This window comes from Giraffa tippelskirchi, chromosome 11 (assembly GCF_054371585.1).
Source record: "Giraffa tippelskirchi isolate mGirTip1 chromosome 11, T2T-mGirTip1v1.2.pri, whole genome shotgun sequence".
NCBI lineage: Eukaryota > Metazoa > Chordata > Mammalia > Artiodactyla > Giraffidae > Giraffa > Giraffa tippelskirchi.
In genome coordinates, this window is record NC_137285.1 from 79,601,752 (window position 1) to 79,626,049 (window position 24,298).

A 24,298-nucleotide genomic window follows, 5' to 3' on the forward strand; every position below is an offset into this window, starting at 1 on the left:
GAAACAGAAGAGATTAAGAAGAGGTGGCAAGAATACACAGAAGCACTATATAAAAATGATCTTAATGACCCAGATAACCACAATGGTGTGATCACTCACCTGCACTCAACATGTCAGCAAATTTGAAAAACTCGACAGTGGACACCAGACTGGAAAGGGTCAGTTTTCATTGCAATCCCATAGAAGGGCAAGCCAAAGAAGGTTCAGACTACTGTACAGATGTGCTTATTTCACATGCTAATAAGGTTCTGCTCAAAATCCTTCAAGGTAGGCTTCATCAGTACACGAACCGAGAATTTCCACATGTACAAGCTGCATTTAGAAAAGGCAGAGGAACCAGAGATCAAATTGCCAGCATTCGTTGGATCAAGGAGAAGGCAAGGGAATTCCAGAAAAAAAAACCACACATGTTTCTTCTTGGACTAAAGCCTTTGACTGTGTAGATCACAACAAACTGTTGAAAATTCTTACAGAGAGAGGAATACCATACCACCTTACCTTCTCCTGCAAAACCTGTATGCAGGTCAAGAAGCAACAGTTAGAACCAGACATGGAACAACTGACTGATTTAAATTTGGGAAAGGAACAAGACAAGTCTGTATGTCTCTCTGGTTATTTAACTTATATGCAGACTACATCATAGGAAATGGTGGGCTGAATGACTTACAAACTGGAATCAAGGTTCCCTGGAGAAACATCAACAACTTTAGATATGGAGATAACACCACTCTAAATGGCAGAAAGTGAAGAGGAACTAAAGAGCCTCTTGATGAAGGTGAAAGGCGAGAGTGAAAAAGCTGGCTTGAACTCAACATTCAAAAAACTTAAGAACATGGCTTCTGGTCCCATCACTTCATGGCAAATAGAAAGGGAAAAAGTAGAAATAGTGACAGATTTTATTTTCTTGGGCTCCAAAATCTCTGTGGACGAGACTGCAGCCATGAAATGAAAAGATGCTTGCTCCTTGTAAGAAAAGCTGTCACAAACCATGTCAGCATATTAAAAAAGCAGAGACATCACTTTGCCAATAAAGGATGTCTAGTCAAAGCTATCCGGAGAAGGCAATGGCACCCCACTCCAGTACTCTTGCCTGGAAAATCCCATGGACGGAGGAGCCTGGTAGGCTGTAGTCCGTTGGGTCGCTAAGAGTCGGACACGACTAAGCAACTTCACTTTCTCACTTTTCCCTTTCATGCACTGGAGAAGGAAATGGCAGTCCACTCCAGTATTCTTGCCTGGAGAATCCTAGGGACGGCAGAGCCTGGTGAGCTGCCGTCCATGGGGTCGCACAGAGTCGGACACGACTGAAGCGACTTAGCAGTAGCAGCAGTCAAAGCTATGGTTTTTCCAGTAGTCATGTCCGGATGTGAGAGTTGGACCATAAAGAAGGCTGATCACCGAAAAATTGAAGCTTTTAAATTGTGCTGGAGAAGACTCCTGAGAGTCCCTTGGACAGTGAGATCAAACCAGTCAGTCCTAAAGGAAATCAATCCTGAATGTTCATTCGGACTGATGTTGAAGCTGATGCTTCAATACTTTGGCCACCTGATGGGAAAGCTGACTCACTGGAAAAAACACTGATGCTGGGAAAGATTGAGAGCAGGAGCAGAAGAGGGCAGCAGAGGATGAGTTGGTTGGATATCGTCACCGACTCACTGCATAAGAATTTGAGCAAAGTCCGGGAGATAGTGAAGGACAGGGAAGTCTGGAGTTCTGTATTCCATGTGGTTGCAAAGTGTCAGATTGAACTTTTGACTGAAGAATAACAATAAAAAGTGCTTAATTTAGATTGTTGTAATCATTATCAAAAATTTTCCTCTACTTTTCCACCCTTCTTCTCAGTGTATACATTTCTCCCATCTAAGCAAAACAAAATTCCTTAGAATCTACATGGTCCTCTAGTTCCAGCCTCACTGAACTTAAAAAAATTTATATAAAATATGTTCATTATCCTCTCTTAAAACCACTGTAATCTGACCTCTCCCTACCCCACCCTCAAATCATCAGTGACTTCTTTTCAGACCTTACCTTACCTAAACTTTTTCAGCTTTGATGATATGGGAGCTACTTCATTTTTGAAATTCTCCTCCTATGGCTTCCACCATCTCTCCCAGTTAATTTTCCTCCATTTCTCTCCCTGTTCTTTTTATTTTTTTTCTCAGCTGTAGAACTTTTTCACCTGTGTCTTCTACAGATTATATTTCTCATATTTTCTTTCCATCTAGACTGTCACCTGGTATGTAGCAAATGCTGCATAAATGATTCTTCAGCTTAGATTGTCTATCCCTTAAGGTTGATTATCCTTGGTGTTCTATCCTTAATACTCTTCTCTAGTCATTCTACTTGTCTTTGAATGATTTTTATTAATTTCAGTGGATTTAGTTATCTTGTGGATTAGTTCCCTCTTTCCTGTACATATATTTTCCAGTGTCCTTTGTCTATGATAGTGCTTATAATTGTTAAGTAAAGTCTACATACAGAAATTTATCCAAGCCAAATTGACCAAATAGGACATTTCAGCTTCTCTGCTTAACCTCTGTACATAGAGTAAACATGGAGGGTTTTAACCTTAGGCACATTGCACAAGTGAACACTCTTGTGTAATACTAATGTGTTATCAGTTCAATACTTGAAAATTTCTAATAAAGCCATTTTACTTATATTACTACTCATAGAAATAAAAATTACTGTGTGTATATATCATTGGGTTCACTTCTTATCTATGAACTATTAGCTTCAGTAATTTAGACTTACTCTAATACAAGTTCCAGATTATTTATATATTTATATAATAACAGTATAAATAATTAGGTATAAATTATATATACACACTTATATAATGATATTCTTAAAAGTATTGCAACTCATGTTGCTTTTATTCATCAGTGTTCAGGAGGTCTTAGCTACTACTGTAGTACAAAAAAAGGAAATAAAATTGGTAAAAAATAATACAAAAAAGCAATCTCAATATTTACAAATGATGTATTTTTTATGTATTAAACAGTCAAGAATCAACAGATAAATATTTAGATTGATAAATATGTTTAATGAGTTGCTGAGATTAAAATAAGGGACTAGACCTGATAGAGTGCCTGATGAACTATGGACAGAGGTTCGTGACATTGTACAGGAGACAGGGATCAAGACCATGCTCATGGAAAAGAAATGCAAAAAAGCAAAATGGCTGTCTGAGGAGGCCTTACAGATAGCTGGGAAGAGAAGAGAAGCAAAAAGCAAAGGAGAAAAGGAAAGATATTCCCATCTGAATGAAGAGTTCCAAAGAATAGCAAGGAGAGATAAGAAAGCCTTCCTCAGCAATCAGTGAAAAGAAATAGAGGAAAACAACAGATTGGGAAAGACTAGAGATCTCTTCAAGAAAATTAGAGATACCAAAGGAACATTTCATGCAAAGATAGGCTCGATAAATGACAGAAATGGTATGGACCTAACAGAAGCAGAAGATACTAAGAAGAGGTGGCAAGAATACACAGAAGAACTGTACAAAAAAGATCTTCACGACCCAGATAATCACGATGGTGTGATCACTCACCTAGAGCCAGACATCCTGGAATGTGAAGTCAACTGGGCCTTAGAAAGCATCACTATGAACAAAGCTAGTGGAGGTGATGCAATTCCAGTTGAGCTATTACAAATCCTCGAAGGTGATGCTGTGAAAGTGCTGCATTCGATATGCCAGCAAATTTGGAAAACTCAGCAGTGGCCACAGGACTGGAAAAGGTCAGTTTTCGTTCCAATCCCAAAGAAAGGCAATGCCAAAGAATGCTCAAACTACCGCACAATTGCACTCATCTCACATGCTAGTAAAGTAATGCTCAAAATTCTCCAAGCCAGGCTTCAGCAATACGTGAACCGTGAACTTCCAGATGTTCAAGCTGGTTTTAGAAAAGGCAGAGGAACCAGAGATCAAATTGCCAACATCCGCTGGATCATCGAAAAAGCAAGAGAGTTCCAGAAAAACATCCATTTCTGCTTTATTGACTATGCCAAAGCCTTTGACTGTGTGGATCACAATAAACTGTGGAAAATTCTGAAAGAGATGGGAATACCAGACCATCTGACCTGTCTCTTGAGAAACCTGTATGCAGGTCAGGAAGCAACAGTTAGAACTGGACATGGAACAACAGACTGGTTCCAAATAGGAAAAGAAATACGTCAAGGCTGTATATTGTCACCCTGCTTATTTAACTTGTATGCAGAGTACATCATGAGAAACGCTGGGCTGGAAGAAACACAAGCTGGAATTAAGATTGCCAGGAGATATATCAATAACCTCAGATATGCGAATGACACCACCCTTATGGCAGAAAGTGAAGAAGAACTAAAGAGCCTCTTGATGAAGGTGAAAGAGGAGAGTGAAAAAGCTTAAAGCTCAACATTCAGAAAACTAAGATGATGGCATCTGGTCCAATCACTTCATGGAAAATAGATGGGGAAACAGTGTCAGACTTTATTTTTTTGGGCTCCAGAATCACTGCTGATGGTGACTGCAGCCATGAAATTGAAAGACTCTTACTCCTTGGAAGGAAGGTTATGGCCAACCTAGATAGCATATTTAAAAGCAGAGACATTACTCTGCCAACAAAAGTCCGTCTAGTCAAGGCTATGGTTTTTCCAGTGGTCATGTATGGATGTGAGAGTCGGATGGTGAAGAAAGCTGAGTGCCGAACAATTGATGCTTTTGAACTGTGGTGTTGGAGAAGACTCTTGAGAGTCCCTTGGACTGCAAGGAGATCCAATCAATCCATCCTAAAAGAGATCAATCCTGGGTGTTCATTGGAAGGACTGATGTTGAAGCTGAAACTCCAATACTTTGGGCACCTCATGCGAAGGGTTGACTCATTGGAAAAGACCCTAATGCTGGGTAGGATTGGGGGCGGGAGGGGAAGGGGACGACAGAGGATGAGATGGTTGGATGGCATCACCGACTCGATGGACATGGGTTTGGGTAGACCCCGGGAGTTGGTGATGGACAGAGAGGCCTGGCGTGCTGCAATTCATGGGGTCGCAAAGAGTCGGACATGACTGTGCGACTGAACTGAACTGAACTGAGATTAAAATTAATACTCATAAGTTAAGATAATCCTATTTGGGTTTTACCTAGGGGCTCAGTTAAGCTGTCTGCCAATGCAGGGGATATAGGTTCAATCCCTGGTCGTATAAAAGTCTGCATGCCAAGGGGCAGCTAAGCCTGTGTTCAACAGCTGCTGAGCCTGTACTCTAGAGCCTGTTTACTGCCAACTACTGAGCCCCCGGTCACTGCAACCAAAGATAGCCTGTGCGCAGCAGTAAAGACTTGGTACAACCAGAAATAAATAAAATTTAAAAAACCGATCCTATTTGTTGTAATAGCTGCATCTCAGTGAATTAACAAATTAAAGTTGTTTTTCATTAAAGTGGATTTTAAAAAACTGATACTCATTACCAGTGCCACAGCACATGCATATCTGTCTCATTAGATAGTAAGCTCCATGAAAGTAAGAGCCACATCTTTGTTACTCACTGCTGTATTCTTAGCAGACTTTCTAAATGTAAATCCAATGGTATGATGCCAATCATTCTTAAAAGTTTACTATATGTTCCATATTACCTATAGAATGAAACCCACACCCCCTTTCATGAGGTAAACACCCTGTTTACCACTTAAACTTTTTTTTTATCCTGTCCCCTGACCTCAACTTTGTTCTCCTCCATAGGATCATAATAACTCTTTTATCCATGCCTTAATTAGAGATACCAAGGGAACATTTCATGCAAAGATGGGCTTGATAAAGGACAGAAACGGTATGGACCTAACAGACGCAGAAGATATTAAGTAGAGGTGGCAAGAATACACAGAAGAACTGTACAAAAAAGATCTTCATGACCCAGATAATCACGATGGTGTGATCACTCACCTAGAGCCATACATCCTGGAATGTGAAGTCAAATGGGCCTTAGAAAGCATCACTACGAACAAAGCTAGTGGAGGTGATGGAATTCTAGTTGAGCTATTTCAAATCCTCAAAGATGATGCTGTGAAAGTGCTGCACTCAATATGCCAGCAAATTTGGGAAACTCAGCAGTGGCCACAGGACTGAAAAAGGTCAGTTTTCATTCCCGTCCCAGAGGAAGTCAATGCCAAAGAATGCTCAAACTACCACACAATTACACTCAGTTCACACAGTAGAAAAGTAATGCTCAAAATTCTCCAAGCCAGGCTTCAGCAATACGTGAACCATGAACTTCCAGATGTTCAAGCTGGTTTTAGAAAAGGCAGAGGAACCAGAGATCAAATTGCCAACATCCGCTGGATCATCGAAAAAGCAAGAGAGTTCCAGAAAAACATCTATTTCTGCTTTATTGACTATGCCAAAGCCTTTGACTGTGTGGATCACAATAAACTGTGGAGAATTCTGAAAGAGATGGGAATACCAAACCTGCCTCTTGAGAAACCTGTATGCAGGTCAGGAAGCAACAGTTAGAACTGGACATGGAACAACAGACTGGTTCCAAATAAGAAAAGGAGTACGTCAAGGCTGTATATTGTCACCCTGCTTCTTTAACTTACATACTGAGTACATCACGAGAAACGCTGGGCTGGAAGAAGCACAAGTTGGAATCAAGAATGCCGGGAGAAATATCAATAACCTCAGATATGCAGATGACACCACCCTTATGGCAGAAAGTGAAGAAGCACTAAAGAGCCTCTTGATGAAAATGAGAGAGGAGAGTGAAAAAGTTGGCTTAAAGCTCAACATTCAGAAAACCAAAATCATGGCATCGGGTCCCATCACTTCTTGGAAATAGATGGGGAAACAGTGGAAACAGTGTCAGACTTTATTTTTTTGGCTCCAGAATCACTGCAGATGGTGATTGCAGTCATGAAATTAAAAGACGCTTACTTCTTGGAAGGAAAATTGTGACCAACTTAGATAGCACATTAAAAAGCAGAGACATTACTTTGCCAACAAAGGTCCGTCTAGTCAAGGCTATGGTTTTTCCAATAGTCATGTATGGATGTGAGAGTTGGACTCTGAAGAAAGCTGAGTGCAGAAGAATTGATGCTTTTGAACTGTGGTGTTGGAGAAGACTCTTGAGAGTCCCTTGGACTGCAAGGAGATCCAACCAGTCCATCCTAAAGGAGATCAGTCCTGGGTGTTCATTGGAAGGACTGATGTTGAAGCTGAAACTCCAATACTTTGGCCACCTCATGCGGAGAGTTGACTCATTGGAAAAGACCCTAATGCTGGGAAGGATTGGGGGAAGGAGGAAAAGGGGACGACAGAGGATGAGATGGCTGGATGGCATCACCGACTCGATGGACATGAGTTTGGGTAAACTCCGGGAGTTGGTGATGGACAGGGAGGCCTGTCATGCTGCGATTCATGGGGTCACAAAGAGTTGGACACGACTGAGCAACTGAACTGAACTGAACTTGCACTTAACAGCTTAATTTTTTCTCTTGGAAATGTCGATCTCACCTTCTTTGATAACCATTTTTCTTTTTTTTTTTTTTAACAGCTCAAGTACCATACTCATCAGAATGGTTTCCTCAGTCCTCCCCTCTCTCCTTTGTCCTCTGCACTCCTGACAGCAAGGCTGAATGGTGTTCTTCCTCTGTGCTTACATAGTACTTGCTCTGCTGCTGCTGCTGCTAAGTTGCTCAGTCGTGTCTGACTCTGTGCGACCCCATGGACTGCAGCCCACCAGGCTCCTCTGTCCATGGGATTTTCCAGGCAAGAGTACTGGAGTGGGGTGCCATTGCCTTCTCTCAGTACTTGCTCATATCTCTTTTATGACCATTGTACAGTTTACGTGGGGCCTCACTGCCAGCTCAGATGGTAAAGAATCCGCCTGCAATGCAGGAGACCAGGGTTCAAGACCTGGGTCGGGAAGATCCCCTGGAGGGGAATGGCTACCCACTCCAGTATTCTTGCTTGAAGAATCCCATGGACAGAGGAGCCTGGCAGGCTACAGTTCATGGGGTTGCAAAGAGTTGGACACAACTGAGTGACTAACTTTCACAGTTTACTTATTTCTCTCTGCACTAGCCTATAAACCTGTAAGAACAGGAATCCTATACCTCATTTATCGTATATTCCCAATGTATGTACAGGTTTGAAAACCAGAAGATTTTAAATAAAAGTTTATAGAATAAGGGAATATTAGTGTGGAGGCTGTTGGGGCAATTCAAGTGAGAGTAATGAGAGCCTAAACTAAAAGAATGACAAATAGGGAGGGAAAGAAGTGGTTTTGAAATGAGTGTGTATCATTGGTAAAATATGACTTCCAGTTGTCTGCCTTGGAGAGTATAGAAGCTATTCATCTAGATGAGAATTAGAAAAATAATAGAGTTACGGGGGAAAACCAGTATGATACTACTTAAATTTTGGTAGTTTCTAGTGGTAATTATGACCACATTGAAGAGTTGAATAATAGAGATACTGTGAAATGTCCAATGAAAATATATTTTTAAATTGAAATTAAATTGTAAAAAAACTTTATGTATACACACGTACATAATCAGTCATACAGAATGGAAAGTATTATGAAACAAGTCGTCTGTATCTACCCACATCTTTTCCTTCATCTCTCCCTGATTAGATGGCTTGGAGGTCATGGTAGTAATTTCTGCTTTAGATTGTCACATGTGGATCAAATATCTTTGTCAACACCTATAATCCTAAACTTTGAGGGAACTTTTAAAAACCCAGAAGAATCTAAGCTTGTAGGAGATAAATTTATTTTTCCATCTTCAGCATTTACCTTTCTCTAATAAAGAAGGCTTTAAATACATGTCTTTAAATGGATGAGAAGCTGGAGCAATTCCAGTGGGTGTCTAGGCACTATGAACTGAGTTAGCCACTGCTCTGATTCTTTGAGGCAGGTCATGGAGAAACCCTACATTGCTTGTATAGAGTATGGATGCTTCAGCCCATTGCTTAACTTGAGAAACAAGCCAAGGATAACACCTTGGCCTCATTGTGTCGTTAAGAAAATACTTTGCTCTGTGCACCACATTAACCCATGTCTGTCTGTCTGGTGCCAGTCATGCTGGCTGTTTGCTCTGTTGTGCTCCCCTTTTGTTTGTGTAAGTATTCCTTTCCATCATCATGGAGTCAGAAAGAGAAGGCTGGCTCATGTTTCCACCAGCTGTCTCTCTCCTCTTTCACTGATACTCCATATAAAACTACTCTGCAGTGATAGCTCTTATGCTCAATTTTCTCTTAAGGTCTAGGAATTATTAAACAACTGCTTCTACTCTCCTCCCCCCATCACCTTATAAACATAAACATTTTGATTAATGTCATTTAAATGATTTTTTGACTTTTAAATGGACTTCTAATAGAAAACTGGCTTCCCTGGTGGCTCAGATGGTAAAGAATCCACCTGCAATGCTGGAGACCCAGGTGTGATCCCTGAGTCAAGAAGATCCCCTGGGGGAGGAAATGGCAGCCTGCTCCAGTATTTTTGCCTGGAAAAGCCCATGGACAGAGGAGGCTGGTGGTTGCAAAGAGTCGAACACAACTGAGCGACTAAGCACACACGCACACATGCACACACTAACTTTCATTTAGCACATGGTAAATGCTAAGTTATGGATTACTTTTTAATATCAGCAACACAACTAGATAAAGTTTATCCTTACTTTACAAATGAAGAAAATGAGAATCAAAGATTAGTAGTTACTTGCCTCAAATATATCACAAGTATATTGCACAGCCAGAACTGGAACTCAAGTCTATCCTGTTCTGTGTGTGTTAGTTGCTCAGTCGTGTGTCCAACTCTTTGCAACTCCATGGACTTTAGCCCACCAGTCTGCTCTGTCCACGGAATTCTCCAGGCAAGAATACTGGAGTGGGTTGCCATTTCCTTCTCCAGGAGATCTTCCGGACCCAGGGATCAATCTTCCTGCATTGCAGGCAGATTCTTTACAGTCTGAGCCACCAGGGAAGCCCATCCTATTCCAGAGCCCTGCTTCTATTTCATATTACATCATAGCTCTGGGAAGATATGATTTTGTAGTTATTAGAAAAGGAGGGAAAGCATGCATATTTTATAAACATAGTGACTTAAGAAGTATGCCTTGTGAGGTAAGGAATTACCATTGGGACAATGGCCATATATAATTATTGGTACAAAGATTTTGTACCCTACTCTAACTTGGAATATTTTTTTTATCCTAGATCAGATGTTACCAACATTCTTTTTTTTTTGTTGTTTTGTTTGGCCGCAGCATACGGCTTGGGGAAATCTTAGTTCCTCACCAAGGATTGAACCCAGGACCCAGCAGTGAAAGCACAGAGTCTTAACCACTGGACTACTAGGGAATTAACGTCAACAGTCTTAAGTAAAGATTTGCACCATTGTGATGATTTTCTCTGTAGCCCACTCTAACTTGGAATATTCTTTTGCATCCTAGATTGGATGTTATCAACATTCTTAAGATTTGCACTGTTTGCACTGTTGTAATGACTTGGCACTGGGTGCCCAGACATTTGGTCAAATGGTTATTCTGGGTATGTCTGTGTAGGTGTTTCTGGATAAGATTAACACTTGAGTAGATAGACTGAGTAAATTATTGCCACTTCTAATGCATGTGGGCCTCATCCAATCAATTGAAGACCTGAATAGACCATTAGTCATTTCCTGCCTTTGGCCTTGAACTGAAAAATAATCTCTTCCTAGGTTTCCAGCCTGCCAGCTTTCAGAGTAGAACTGACACCGTCAGCTTCTGGTTCTTAGGCCTTTGGATTCAAAGTGAAACTACACCATTGGCTGTTCTCTCTCTGACTAGCCAACCATAATCTTGGGACCTCCACAATTTTGTGGGCCAATTATGTGTATGTATATGCATATATACTATATTTACATACACACATATACATATACACACACAACCCACACAGTTACCACACATATACCAGTAGTTATATATATAACAAATAGGCTTATAGCCAAATATATGGCCTATTGGTTCTTTTTCTCTGAAGAACTCTAAAACAACTGTTTTCTGTCTCATGTTTTTTTGGAGCTGCTCCCAAGCCTATTATCTTTCTCCCTTTATGACACTTCATTCTTTTTGTTTGTTTGTAAGTTTAACTTTATTGACAACAAATATTTTCAGTTCTTTCCCTGAAAATGGCAGACTCACATCCTTCACTTTTGAGAATATCTGCCAAATACCCAAGATAGAATAGCCATAATGTGTCATTTGACATTCCGTATAAACAGTAGCTGCATCCGTGCTTTTCCTCAAGGTGGCATAGTTCTTGGGCACGTAGCAGAAGTGTTCTATGTGGGCTTCCCATTTAGTTACATGGAATTAAAAAGATGTATCCTCAAGGAGCAAGCTTTACTAAAATCAGGAATTTTTAGTGCTTCACTAAGGACAGTTTTAAGTGAAGTTGACCTTTTCCCCTTTCCGAGTGCTTGAGGTGAAGAATACAATAAATAGGTGTATTCCTTGGTGGTAGCAATTTCATTCACATTTCTTTTGTATCATCAGTGCAAGTGTCAGAATAGTGAGAAAAGCAACTACTTAATGTTTGTATGAAAATAATTTTAACTTCACAGACTCCTGAGAGGGCTTCAGGGACCCTTGGTGGTCCATAGGCCACATTAGAGAAACAGTTTGAGATGCTATCTCACAGAATAGACGTGGTTGCTGATGATGAATCTGGGTGATACTTAACCTTCTTTCTCTCCCTTCTTGTGATTTTTTTTCGTGATTTGTCAGCAACTGCAGTTCCATCAGATGCCTGTAGCATTTCTCTAAATGAGAGTGGCAGAACAAATTCACCATTTGATCCTTCATCTTGTGTGTCTTGCATCTGCTTTGTTTGATCTTAGAAATTTGAAACCAGTAATGTCCTTTGAGACTTTATTTCCTAGATGACAACAGTAAGGTTCTAAGATCTGGGAGTCAGAAAACAACAGCAACTTGGAAACAAAGCTTTGACCTGGCTAGAGTAAAACTGTAACTATTGGCACCCACATTTAGAGCCATTCCTTGAATATGTTTTATTCCAGAGCGATTTTTCATCATTACTCTGCCTTCCAGCTCGTAAGCAGCTGATTTGGAATTTTCCTAAATTCAGATTTACAACATTTGGTAATAACATCAGAAAGTGAGGCATGCTATCAGAATCAGAAACAATTCTGCTTTCCAAGACCTGTAATCACCCAATTTGAAACTCTTTGCATACTGGCAATATATTAAAGCATGTGTAGCATGCACAGAAGTGAAAATGGAAATTTACTACAGGAATCCTCAATTTTTGGTATGTCATGATCCTGTACCTAAATCTGCAGAATGAGGCATCCATTTTTTATACCCTTAAAGACACTGTTTTTGAAAGTTTCCCTTTTTTCATCTCTACCTATTTGATTTCCCTCTTCTTTCATTTCCACAGGAGTTCACTCCCACCTTCATTCTTAATATATCTCCCTCCTTACAGTTACTCAGAACACTGTTCACAAAATGACTGCAGGTAACTTATTTTTCCAATACTTACTGCAAATTGCATCATATTACTGCCTCCTGCACATGCATGCACACACACTCTTAACAGAGGCACATTATTTTATAGTACATCAGCTAGTCAGTAACTTTCTGTGATGATGAAAATACTCCTTATTTGCTGTGTAATACATTATACTACAGTTACCATTAGCCACATGTATTAGTGTTCTCCAGAGAAACAGAGCCAATTGGAGGGAAGATAGATAGATTGATTTACCCTGTAGAGTTGGCTTATATGCTTATGGAAACTGAGCAGTCGTAACATCAGAAAACTGATCCTAGTAGTAAAACTAGCAGTAAAGTTGTAATCCAAGTTTTAGTCCAAAGGAAGGAGAAGTCTGATACTCCAACTCAAAGACAGTCTGGCAGAGAGAAAAAATTCTTTCTTACTGGACCTTTTGTTCTTTGCAGGCCTTTAATGGATTCATTGAGTTCCACTCACATTAAGTAAAGCAACCTGCTTTCCTCAGTCTGCTGATTCAGATGTTAGTCTCATCCAAAAACACCTTCACAGACATACCCAGATACAGTGGTTAGCCAAATATCAGGGTACCCCCATGGCCCAATCAAGTTGACACATAAAAGTAACTATCATATTACATATAGCTACTGACTACTTAAAATATGGCTAGACCAAGGAACTAAACTTTTAGTTTTTATTTAATTTTAAATAGTTTAAATTGGTATACATGGTTCATGCTTACTATTTTGGATAACACAGAGATAGATTGTCTCAGTCTTAGAATGAAGTTTTGATTGATGTTGTAGGACAATTCAGACTACCTCTCCAGCATCTAGCTTTCACCTGGGCTTAAAACTCCTCCTCTAGAACACAGCTCCCATGTAAGAAGTCTAGCTACCCTGAGACTGCCATGCTATGAGGAAGTGTTAAGCTAGTCACATGGAGAGAGTGCATCAGGAGGGGAAGAGAGCCCTGTCTGTCCTAGCTGTCCATCCTATCTGAAGGAGATGTGAGTGAGGAGATCGTGCTGGATCTCTCACCCAGCTTAATCAGGCCTTCAGGTGAGCCACCACCTGACTGACCATATGAAAGCCTACAAATAAGAAGCTCCATCTAAACATGCAGAACCGTGAGAGAATAAGTTGTGTTAAGCCACGAAGTTTTGGGGTGATTTGCAAAGCAATAAATAACCAGAACAGAAGTATGCTAAGGAATCAAGGTTTCCTATTTCTCTGACTCACCTAGATCCCAGTCTTACTGTCTTTCTGTTTCCTACTTTCTTGCTTTTTGTGGTATAAAATTTTATGCTCAAAACTAAAATTGCAGTTTGGGAAAGTCACAGTTAATCTGGCCTTCAACTATCTTGGATTTCTGACCTCATTTAAAGGCTTTCCTGCTTTCAAATAGGACAGCTTGAACCAATGTTTGACTTTTCCTTCCTTACTAAAGGCCATAACCAGTTAATTTAACACCCTTTTCTTTTCCAACCAGTTGTTTTTTAAAAGTGTAATCCCAGAAGACATATACCTGTGCTTCAATATCAACATTTTAACATCTGGTTTGCTACCAGAAGGAAAAGGATAGGAGTGGAGAGGGGTGTGTTGGATAGATACTCAAATGATACCTGCTTATAAAAGCGATACCTCTTATATGTAACAAGACTAGACATGTAGTCAGATTCTATGTCAGTTTTTAATACAACTTGTAATTGTGCTATTTAATGCAATTATACAGCCTTGAACTTTATCCCTAAATAACATACTTTTTATTTCAGTGAGCTCAATATTTATAAAAATTTAAAAGGAATTTACTGTTAAATGTCATGAAAACAAGTGTGTGGGAAAAAATTTACCATTATGATTGTTTTTAGTGAGCATTTTTTTGTTATTTACACTAAGAGGGCAAATTTTAGATCTGAAAATTCTCTGCTATATCAGTGATTTGTTTTTTTTTTTCCTTCTAGTCCTAAGAACAGATAGAAGTGGCTATGGATAATTCATATGATTTCAATCAAAAAGGCTCATGTAATGGAATTCCATCTGAGAAGAAAAACAACTTCCTTGTGTCAGAAGATCATGGACAGAAAATCTTAAGTATACTACAGAATTTTCGAGAACAAAATATCTTTTATGATTTCAAAATAATCATGAAAGATGAAATAATCCCATGTCATCGTTGTGTGTTAGCAGCATGCAGTGACTTTTTCAGGTACTTTACCTTGTCTATCTATCCCTCAGATTTTATGATACCACTAATTAAGTTATTTTTATGAGTGTAACTCAATTTTTCCCCTACAGAGCATGGAATAGTAATCTTTAATACTTAAAAAGAGATACTTAGAACCTAGATTAACTAATGATTATTTTAATAAGAAAATATAAGACTACCTTTTTTAAAGCTCAAGTCTTCCCAGGCTAGGATTTCCCAAAGTTAAATATTAGTCCTTTGAATGTTCTGGAAAAAGAAATTGTTTTGATGTGGGGTTAGTTTTGTTTGGGAGGTCCCTTGCACTGTGTAATTTGGCAAAAAGAGGAAAGGATAGACTGAGCACAAATGGAAGCCAAGCTCAAAGAAAATGAGGCATCTGAGAAAAAAATACATTTTGGCCATGGGTTGTATCCTGTGGATTGTCCAGGGAAGAGGGACTCTAACGTGGAGAGTTTCTCTTCTCTCTAGCCTGGATCGTCCTAAAGTGGGGAAAAGTACTTCCAGAGCCATTTCTGGAGAGCACTCAACTTGTTTTGATTCTCATTCTGAGTATAATTCGGTTCCCCAAGTAGATCATCCTACAAGGAATGCACTAGTCATAACACTGTTAAAATCCACTATGATGACAGTGGGTTGATGATTCTTCTTGGTTAAGAGTCAGACACATGACCTTAGTGTTGTGGTAACTGTATGAAGGTAACACCTCTGAGACTTACTCATCAGACAGGCAGACCTCCCTTGCTGACATCCTGACCTTCAGCCCTCCTAGTCATACTTTAATAAACTTCCATCCTAATTGCAGTATTTTGCATTAAGTTCAGTTTTAGAAGCAATTCTAAGTAAGCAGAGTTTAAATCTCTAACAAACTTGATAAAAAAAAGCAAGATATAAGATATAAAAACATCTAGATACAAGTTAACTTATAACTGTTTTAATCCTTAATTGAACTCTTGTTTTACTACCAACATATAATTAAACCATACCCCTTTTGCTCAAGATTAAATCTTTCAGGTTGTATTTCATTCAGCAAGTTTATTGATATCTACTACTCACTAAACACCTTTTTTTTTTTTTTTTGACAGCCCTATGTGGCATGCAGGATCTTAGTTCCCTGACCAGGGATCAAATCGTGCCCCCTGCATTGGAAGCGTAGAGTCTTACCCACTCGACCACCAGTGGAAGTCACTAAACACCAGTTTGTCTAGGGTTTCCTGCTTTGAATTTGAGAGCAGTGGCTCAGTGCTACATCACAGTTGACTGAGGACAAGGGGAACTACACCTTTTACTAGCTTTTTGCCTAACTAGACTATATGTCTTCATGTATTCTTTTCATTTCTTCTCTCAGGTAACCTAAGTTATTCTTCTTCAGCCTCCACTGGGGCCCTAACTGGCCTTATGCTCTCCCATTTTCAGGTTCCACTAGTTTCTTTCCACCTCCCTTTGAATTCAGTTTTTCTTCCAAGGAACTCTTTTTTGTTCCCTTATCCTTCATATCACCTCTTCATTAGAGGAAGCAGTACAGTATAACAGGTATGTATTTGGCCTCTTAATGCACATGCCCTAAATCTAAATTCCAGCTCCACCATTTATTAGACTGAACTTAGGTAACTTAGCCTCTTTAGGCTTCAGTTTCTTTATTTGTAAAAAATTAAGACAAATAGGACCTAGCTCATAAAGTCATTAATGAGAGTTCAATAACATATACGCAATGATTAGGTCAGTCTTCCCTGGTGTCTTGGTGGTAAAGAATCCCATCTGCCAATGCAGGAGAGGCAGGTTCAATCCTTCGGTCGGGAAGATCCCGTGGAAAAGGAAATGCCTGCCTGGGAAATCCTATGGACAGAGGAGCCTGGTGGGCTATGGTCCATGGGGTTGCAGTGAGTCAGACACTACTTAGAGACTAAATAACAACAATTGATTAGTGTCCACTACATTCAGTTATTATTGTTGAATTAAATTGTTATTAAGCTGAATTTATTATTATTTATTATTATTATTTTAGCTCAGTTTTTTTTTAGCTGAAATTATTTCCAAGTCTAGCCAAAAAATGGAAATAATTTGGTATGAACATGCAATCTTATTTCCTTATAAAGTTTTCATGTTAACAAAATAAGAAGTTCATGTGAGCATTTGAATCTGCTGTCCTCTACTCTTTATGTGGAGTTATGCCTACTGCTTAGCTTTTTAGGGATCTGTTTTCAATTTTTAAAAATTACTGTTAAAACAGTGTTTTTTTAAATTTGTACCTGTTCTGAAGTAAAACAAATGACAGTTTTATAATGACCTGAATCTCTTATGATATATAATATTTTACTAAATGAGTATATAGTTCACATAAAAATGTGTACAAATGTAGATAGAAGGTCTAGATAATTTACACTGTTGTAGATAAGGCCACTAATATAAACTTACAGGAATATTGGGGTATATAAAAAAGAGCAGAAAAGTACCTAGTGCATGGTAAATGCCCTTTATAATATTTTTGGAAAATAAAAATTATGATTGAAATGTAAAGTCCCTGGAGACAGGATTCAAAAGGAAGCACACTATTGTATAACTACTTTATGATAACACAGTAAATTTGAGATAGAAGTTAACTGAATACTTTAAAGATGAATAGGATGAAGTTTAGAAATACGATATTACATGTGTCTTCTCAGAGGCAATGGGGAAGCTGATGGTAAATTAGAAATGCATACTATTTTAGAAAACTTTTTTTTCCTTAAAATGATAGTAACAGCTAATGTGCTCAGTGCTTAGTTGCTATGCAACCCCATGGGCTGTAGCTTGCCAGGCTTCTCTGTCCATGGAGTTTTTCAGGCAAGAATACTAGAGTGGGTTGCCATTTCCTACTCTGATAACAGCTAACATTTTGCATCAATTAACTTAGTTGTTTCTCTCATAACTCGGTGGCATAGGTACTACTAGTATCCTCATTTTCAGAAGAATTTGAAGTACGATTAACTTGTTACCTCCCCAAGGTCACACAGTTAATAAGGCAGCCCTGTTTGAGGCCACGCTGTTATTATTACCTTAAACTGACTATAGATATCTTAATAATCTAATACGATTATCATCACAGGTTAATGTTTCTAAGTTGATTACATTATTGAAATATCCTGCACAGTGTGGAACATGTATAAATTTTGATAACCATGTTTATTTGTTATTATATTAAGAAGTATTGGATATCCCTAGTAGAAAGGGGCTTTATCATCCTTTTCCTAAGGAGTGTTCTGTATTTGGAAGCCTCCTCATATTTTTCAGGTGGACACTAGTGTTTCTTTAATAGCTTTAGTTACTCTCTAGAATAGACTTTAATAATGAACTTTAGTACTAGAGTACTACTTGGGGGCGTCCCTCGTTGCTCAGATGGTAAAGAATCCACCTGTAGTGCTGGAGATGTGGGTTTGAAACCTGGGTTTGGAAGATACCCTGGAGGAAGAAATGGCAACCCACCCCAGTATTCTTACCCGGGAAATCCCATGGACAGAGGAGCCTGGCGGGCTACGGTCCATGGAGTTGCAAAGAGTCTAACACACTAACCAACTAAGCACACTTGCAGAGTGCTTGGGTGCTGCTCACAGAGGTGTCCTGGACAATACTGGTACAAAAACAAACCAGTGTTAAACCAGGCCTAAAGTCAGATGCTCTTTAGTCTTAATGAATGTTCAACTGGCAATCGTTAGTTCTTTGTTGTAGCTCTTTCCTCTTTAACCTTAATTTTTATTTGTAGTTCTACTGAAAACCATCCTAATGGGTTTGTTTAAAGTGTAAAAATTAGTAACTCTGGATATAAGGATGGATGGCAATATTGTTCTTACCAAAGCCAGTTGTGAAATATATCTTAGTCTCCTGCCTAAACATTTCCAAATAATTTATATTTTTGCTTAGAATGAGCCAAAAAAGTTCCCAGTTTCTTAGAGTGGTATCAACTTTACCAGGTGGGGATAATGTATATGTAAGTTTATCCTATATTTTAAGTAATTTTAATTATCACCTGCAGAGTTGATACTAAATTAATCCATAGGTAAATAAATTCAGTCATTGGATTTTACCCCAATTTTATGAATAATATATAAGAACATCAAATCAGACACAAAATTTGAATCTTTTTATAGCCTTTGGATTCATTGCTGTGGCTTAGCTGTAATCTATATATTTTTCAATGTGGTATTGTGTAATATGTGTATTTTACAGATAAATAATATGGTCTCTATTATAGATATTAATTTATTAGGATGCTTTAAAAATGTATTTTGTAAATATATTTTATATCAACCTAAGAGTGAAGGAAACCTCTTTTAAGGTCATATTGAAAATTATCTTGGAATAAAATATTCCTGTTTATTTGTTCTTCTGTGTTCTTCATTTTTACAGGGCTATGTTTGAAGTAAACATGAAAGAAAGAGATGGTGGAAGTGTTACCATTACTAATTTGTCCTCCAAAGCAGTAAAAGCATTTCTTGATTATGCCTATACTGGAAAAACAAAGATAACAGATGATAATGTGGAAATGTTCTTCCAGTTGTCATCATTTCTTCAAGTTTCCTTCCTATCCAAAGCTTGCAGTGACTTTTTAATAAAAAGTATTAATCTTGTCAATTGTTTACAATTATTATCTATATCAGATAGCTATGGCTCTGCCCGTTTGTTTGACCATGCTTTATACTTTGTACAACATCACTTTTCTTTATTATTTAAATCCAGTGATTTCTTAGAGATGAATTTTGGAGTACTGCAGAAGTGTCTGGAATCAGATGAATTAAATGTTCCTGAAGAAGAAACTGTACTGAAAGTTGTCCTTAGTTGGACTAAACATAACTTAGAATCAAGGCAAAAACATCTGCCTTATTTGATTAAAAAAGTAAGATTATGTCAGTTATCTGAGGAGACACTTCAAGATTGTCTACTCAATGAAGAGTGTTTACTCAAAAGCACAAACTGTTTTGATGTAATCATGGATGCAATTAAGTGTGTGCAAGGTTCTGGTGGACTTTTCCCTGATGCTCGACCATCCACAACTGAAAAATATATATTTGTTCACAAAACTGAGGAAAATGGAGAAGCTCAATATACGTTTTGCTATAATATTAAAAGTGATTCATGGAAGATACTGCCACAGTCACACCTGATTGATTTGCCAGGATCTAGTCTGTCTAGTTATGGGGAGAAAATATTCTTGACAGGTGGTTGCAAAGGGCCATGTTGTAGAACAGTTCGGCTTCATATTGCAGAATCATATCATGATGCCACTGATCAAACCTGGTGCTACTGTCCAGTCAAAAATGATTTTTTCCTGGTATCAACCATGAAAACCCCAAGAACCATGCATACATCAGTTATGGCTCTCAATAAATTATTTGTCATAGGTGGAAAAACTAGAGGATCTCAGGACATTAAAAGTCTCTTAGATGTTGAATCCTACAATCCTCTTTCCAAAGAATGGGTGTCTGTTAGCCCATTACCCAGGGGCATATACTATCCTGAAGCAAGTGCATGCCAAAATGTAATTTATGTTCTTGGATCAGAGGTGGAAATTACAGATGCTTTTAACCCATCACTTGATTGCTTTTTCAACTACAATGCTACAACTGATCAGTGGTCTGAACTAGTAGCAGAATTTGGGCAGTTTTTTCATGCAACACTAATTAAAGCTGTTCCAGTAAACTGCACACTCTATATATGTGACCTTTCCACTTATAAGGTTTATAGTTTTTGTCCAGATACTTGTGTTTGGAAGGGTGAAGGATCTTTTGAATGTGCAGGCTTCAATGCAGGTGCAGTTGGAATTGAAGATAAAATTTATATATTAGGTGGTGATTATGCACCAGATGAAATCACAGATGAAGTTCAGGTCTACCACAGCAGCAGGTCTGAGTGGGAAGAAGTTTCACCAATGCCAAGAGCCTTAACTGAATTTTACTGCCAGGTGATTCAGTTTAATAAATACAGAGACCCATGGTTTTCTAATCATTTCTAAAAGTAGTGTATGAGTAGACATTCTAAAACAATTGCAGTTCTAGAAGCCTGCAGTAAATTTATTAACTAATTATTGGTAAAAAGGTCTTTACAGCTTAGTAAGATAAAATACACCTCCTATAAGAGAATTACTATGAATGTATACCATATTAGAGAAATATTATGAATGTATACTATATATGAATTAGCAGTTCCTAGAAACTTAAAATACACAATACATTTTACCAAAAACTGTATTTAATTTAATCTTGGAGAATCTAGGATATTAATATTTTCATATGTAAGTAAAACTCAGGCTTTGATGTTTTGATTCTTAAAGTACTTTATCCATGACAGAAAAACAAATCACACTTCACAGAACTGTACAATGTAAATGGGAGAAGTCTCTTAAGGTAGTAAAAATGACTTGTTTATACTATATGATATAAACTGTAAAACATACTAGAGGTGAGAATCCTATCTTGTTACTACAGGTATAAGAGTAGTTGAATTCCTATTTTTTCTGTTCATTGGTTAGCTATTTTTAAGCCCTTTCTTTTCTTTCACTATTTTTCAGTCAGAAAATGTTCTGAAATGAAGTATATTTCCCCAGACTTCTAAAACTGTACACTAAACATGTTTTAATTTTTTGATTCAGCTCTTCATTAAGATCATAGTGTACTGTAATGCTGTTGGCAGTTACTGAAATGTCTTAAAATTTGCTTTTTGTATTAGTTTTCAGTGTTAGTTGGTCTCAGTTTTTAGAGGTATTTTATATTCTGGCTCAAGCTCAGTAAATTAACTTTCTTATTTATTTAGTCAGTTCAAGTTATACCTGACCTGATTTTATCTTGACGTGTAACCCTTCTAGTGAAGTTCTTGGATTCGGGGATGGTAGTCCTAAAATAATTTTCCATATCATCGCCAGATTCCAATGTAAGCGAGATTATAGAAAATCTGACCTCTAGATAAGTGGACCACTATTGTTGGCATTTCTTAAACTTTTGCATGTCCAAATTTGAGTTGCAGTAAGAAATTTCAACATTTCAGTTAGTACCATGTCAGTCTTTTGTGGTGATGTATTCCAGCTGTAAAGTGCTGTGTATGTTTTCTTCTTCAGCAAATTATTCATAGTGAATTATTTACTAAATTTAAAAATGTGACTGGGCTTTTGGTATTGATAGTAGATATTTGAAACTTGCAACTTATTAGATGTTTAATCATCTCTAACCCAAACAATGGAAGAGAATCATCTTTGTTCTCAACTAAGATGATTCTGCCTTGTAAGAGGATATGCTTTTTTAATCACTTTTAACGATACAGGTATTTTAGGTTTTAGGACCTGATTTATATCTCAGGTAATGTGTAGACTGTATTTCTCTGGAATCAAACGAAGTTTCCCACAGACTGTAGTTAAATGTTAATCTGTTGTAAATATTCTTTAGAAGTGGAAATATACCTAAACGAAGGTCCTTTTATTTTACCATATAAATTTATGCAATCATAAGTTTCAAATATATTTTTCAAAATGGAACAGAATGTTAGACTAAATTATCATGCAATTCCAAAATCAGGCATTGTCCGTAATCAGACGATAGTTGCATAAAAACTCTTCTGTAGAATTGGTTGCTTCTTCCCTACCTACCTTTGTTGGCTCTGCCCTTTTCTCTCTCTCTCTCTCTCTGTGTGGGTGTGTGTATGTGTGTTGTGTGAGAAAGAAAGAAAATTCAGTGGAGGCTTTCTCTGTGTGTTATGTGGCACTTTGAAAACAAGTTATTTGAGAAAGACCATAACACAGTGGGTGATTAAATTGTTAATTTAAACGTATATAAACAAATACTTCCAGAAAGGAGAAACTAAAGCAAAACAGAATCCCTTCCTGATCTTGTTTTATTATTATATCTTGATTTCTACCATTCTTCTCACTGACCATTGATTTTTTAAATTTTATTTTTACTTGGAGGATAATTACGATGTGGTAATGGTTTCTGCCATACATCAACATGAGTCAGCTATAGGCATGTATACGTCCCCTCCCTCTCGAACCTTCCTCCCACCTCCCTCCACACCCCACCTCTCTGGATTGTCACAGAGCAACCGCGGCCATTGGTTCCTGATGTTACTAGAAGTATCCTTGTTACCAAGGCATAAGTAGCTCCCTCTGCATTTGATTTAAAACACTTTTCAATGCACAAGGCTTTCTGCCTTAGTTTCCACAATTGCTTCAGGAAACTTGTTGATCGTCTTTTCACTTACTGTCATCCCTTTACATCTGTACCTGAGTGTTCTTCATTAGTTATAACTGCAAAAAAGTATTCTTTCTAGTCATAAAACCCAAACTCTTCCTTTACTTACTGTTCTTTTTTCTTTGGCATTATAGCAGTCTGTGCTGGGCTTGGCTCTCTTAGCAATTAATCTTGTTCTCTCCAATTTTGCATCATCTGGTAAAGGTAACACTTTCATTTGCTCTACTAAATGGTTATTGAAAAATGGTTCTGGGTGTTCAAAATCCTCAAGGAACCCAGGCACATGTACACATGGTCAATGACTTAACTGTTATTATCACTGATCTTGCCAATCACTTTGGCTTCACTAAGAACCACATATATTATTTCTGGCCTGGCCCTCTATTCTCGATCTCTTGCAAGTCTCAGTGATCTTTCAAGTCTATTCTACCCAGGAGGAGCCGTTTTTCCTGTCTGTAAGATTAGAAAACAATATCCCTTTATCTATGACTTCTTTCCTTAGTCTTTTTTTTTCTTTAAAATTTCCTTTCCTTTCATTATCCTCCTTCAGTCAGTGCTGCATTGTAAGAGACAAAATAATTAAGCTCAGTATCCAGATTGGTTTCATTCTTGTAGAAAAATTCTAAGTAACATTTCCAAATTCTTTATCATTTGTCCTGGTAAATGGATTATGCATGCAAAAAAACTTGCAGTATTATAGTATCCTAGTGTCCGCTAAAATTGAAAGTAGTTATGTGTCACTATTAAACATAAAGATTAAATTCAACATTTATATGATATCAAAGTTAATGAACATTTTTAGAACTATCTTCAAACTTGATTTATAATATAGAGCACCTGTTGTTCATCTATTGCCTATGAAACAAAAGCAGTATGAAGAATATTTGCATAATCAAATTAACTGCATTCATATAATACTCAATTTTGGTTTGGGAGGGAAAGCAGTCTTTATCACAACAGTATTCATTATATGTTACTCTTTTTTTTTTCAGCTTTCCTTTTTTTTTTTTAAATTAGTTTATTTTTTAAAATTTTACAATACTGTATTTGTTATGCCATACATTGACATGAATCCACCATGGGTGTACATGTGTTCCCCTTCCAGAACCCCGCTCCCACCTCCCTCCCCAATCCCATCCCTCCGGGTCGTCCCGGTGCACCAGCCCCAAGCACCCTGTATCACGCATTGAACCTGGACTGGTGATTCGACACATATAATTTACATGCTTCAATGCCATTCTCCCATATCATCCCGCCCTCGCATATGTTACTGTTGAAAGCCAGAATATTATTTGAAAGCAACCACATACTGCAACATGATTCCATTTCCCCCAGATACCAAGAAGAGCAGTTGAATGTGTGTTCAGGGTACCTAGATCAAGGTGTCCGACTTGA

General features: G+C 38.0%; 1 protein-coding gene across 26 annotated transcripts in view; it reads left to right on the top strand.

Annotated features, from left to right (window-relative positions):
- Nucleotides 1–23,676, top strand: part of KBTBD3 (kelch repeat and BTB domain containing 3) — a 69,983-nt gene extending 46,307 nt beyond the window's left edge. For 5 of the 26 annotated variants that reach the window (XM_081543885.1, XM_081543881.1, XM_081543882.1 and 2 more), the window contains 3 exons: nt 14,452–14,696; nt 15,779–16,226; nt 19,077–23,676. In XM_081543885.1, the coding sequence (XP_081400011.1) occupies nt 19,081–20,679 (1,599 nt within the window). In that variant the 5' untranslated portion in view covers nt 14,452–14,696; nt 15,779–16,226; nt 19,077–19,080 and the 3' untranslated portion in view covers nt 20,680–23,676. Of the gene's footprint in view, nt 1–10,187; nt 10,352–10,689; nt 10,845–12,101; nt 12,285–14,000; nt 14,085–14,451; nt 14,697–15,778; nt 16,227–19,076 lie in introns of those variants that run through there. The other 21 variants (XM_081543891.1, XM_081543890.1, XM_081543888.1 and 18 more) reach the window with 12 other exon arrangements.
- The last annotated feature ends 622 nt before the right edge of the window (nt 23,677–24,298 follow it).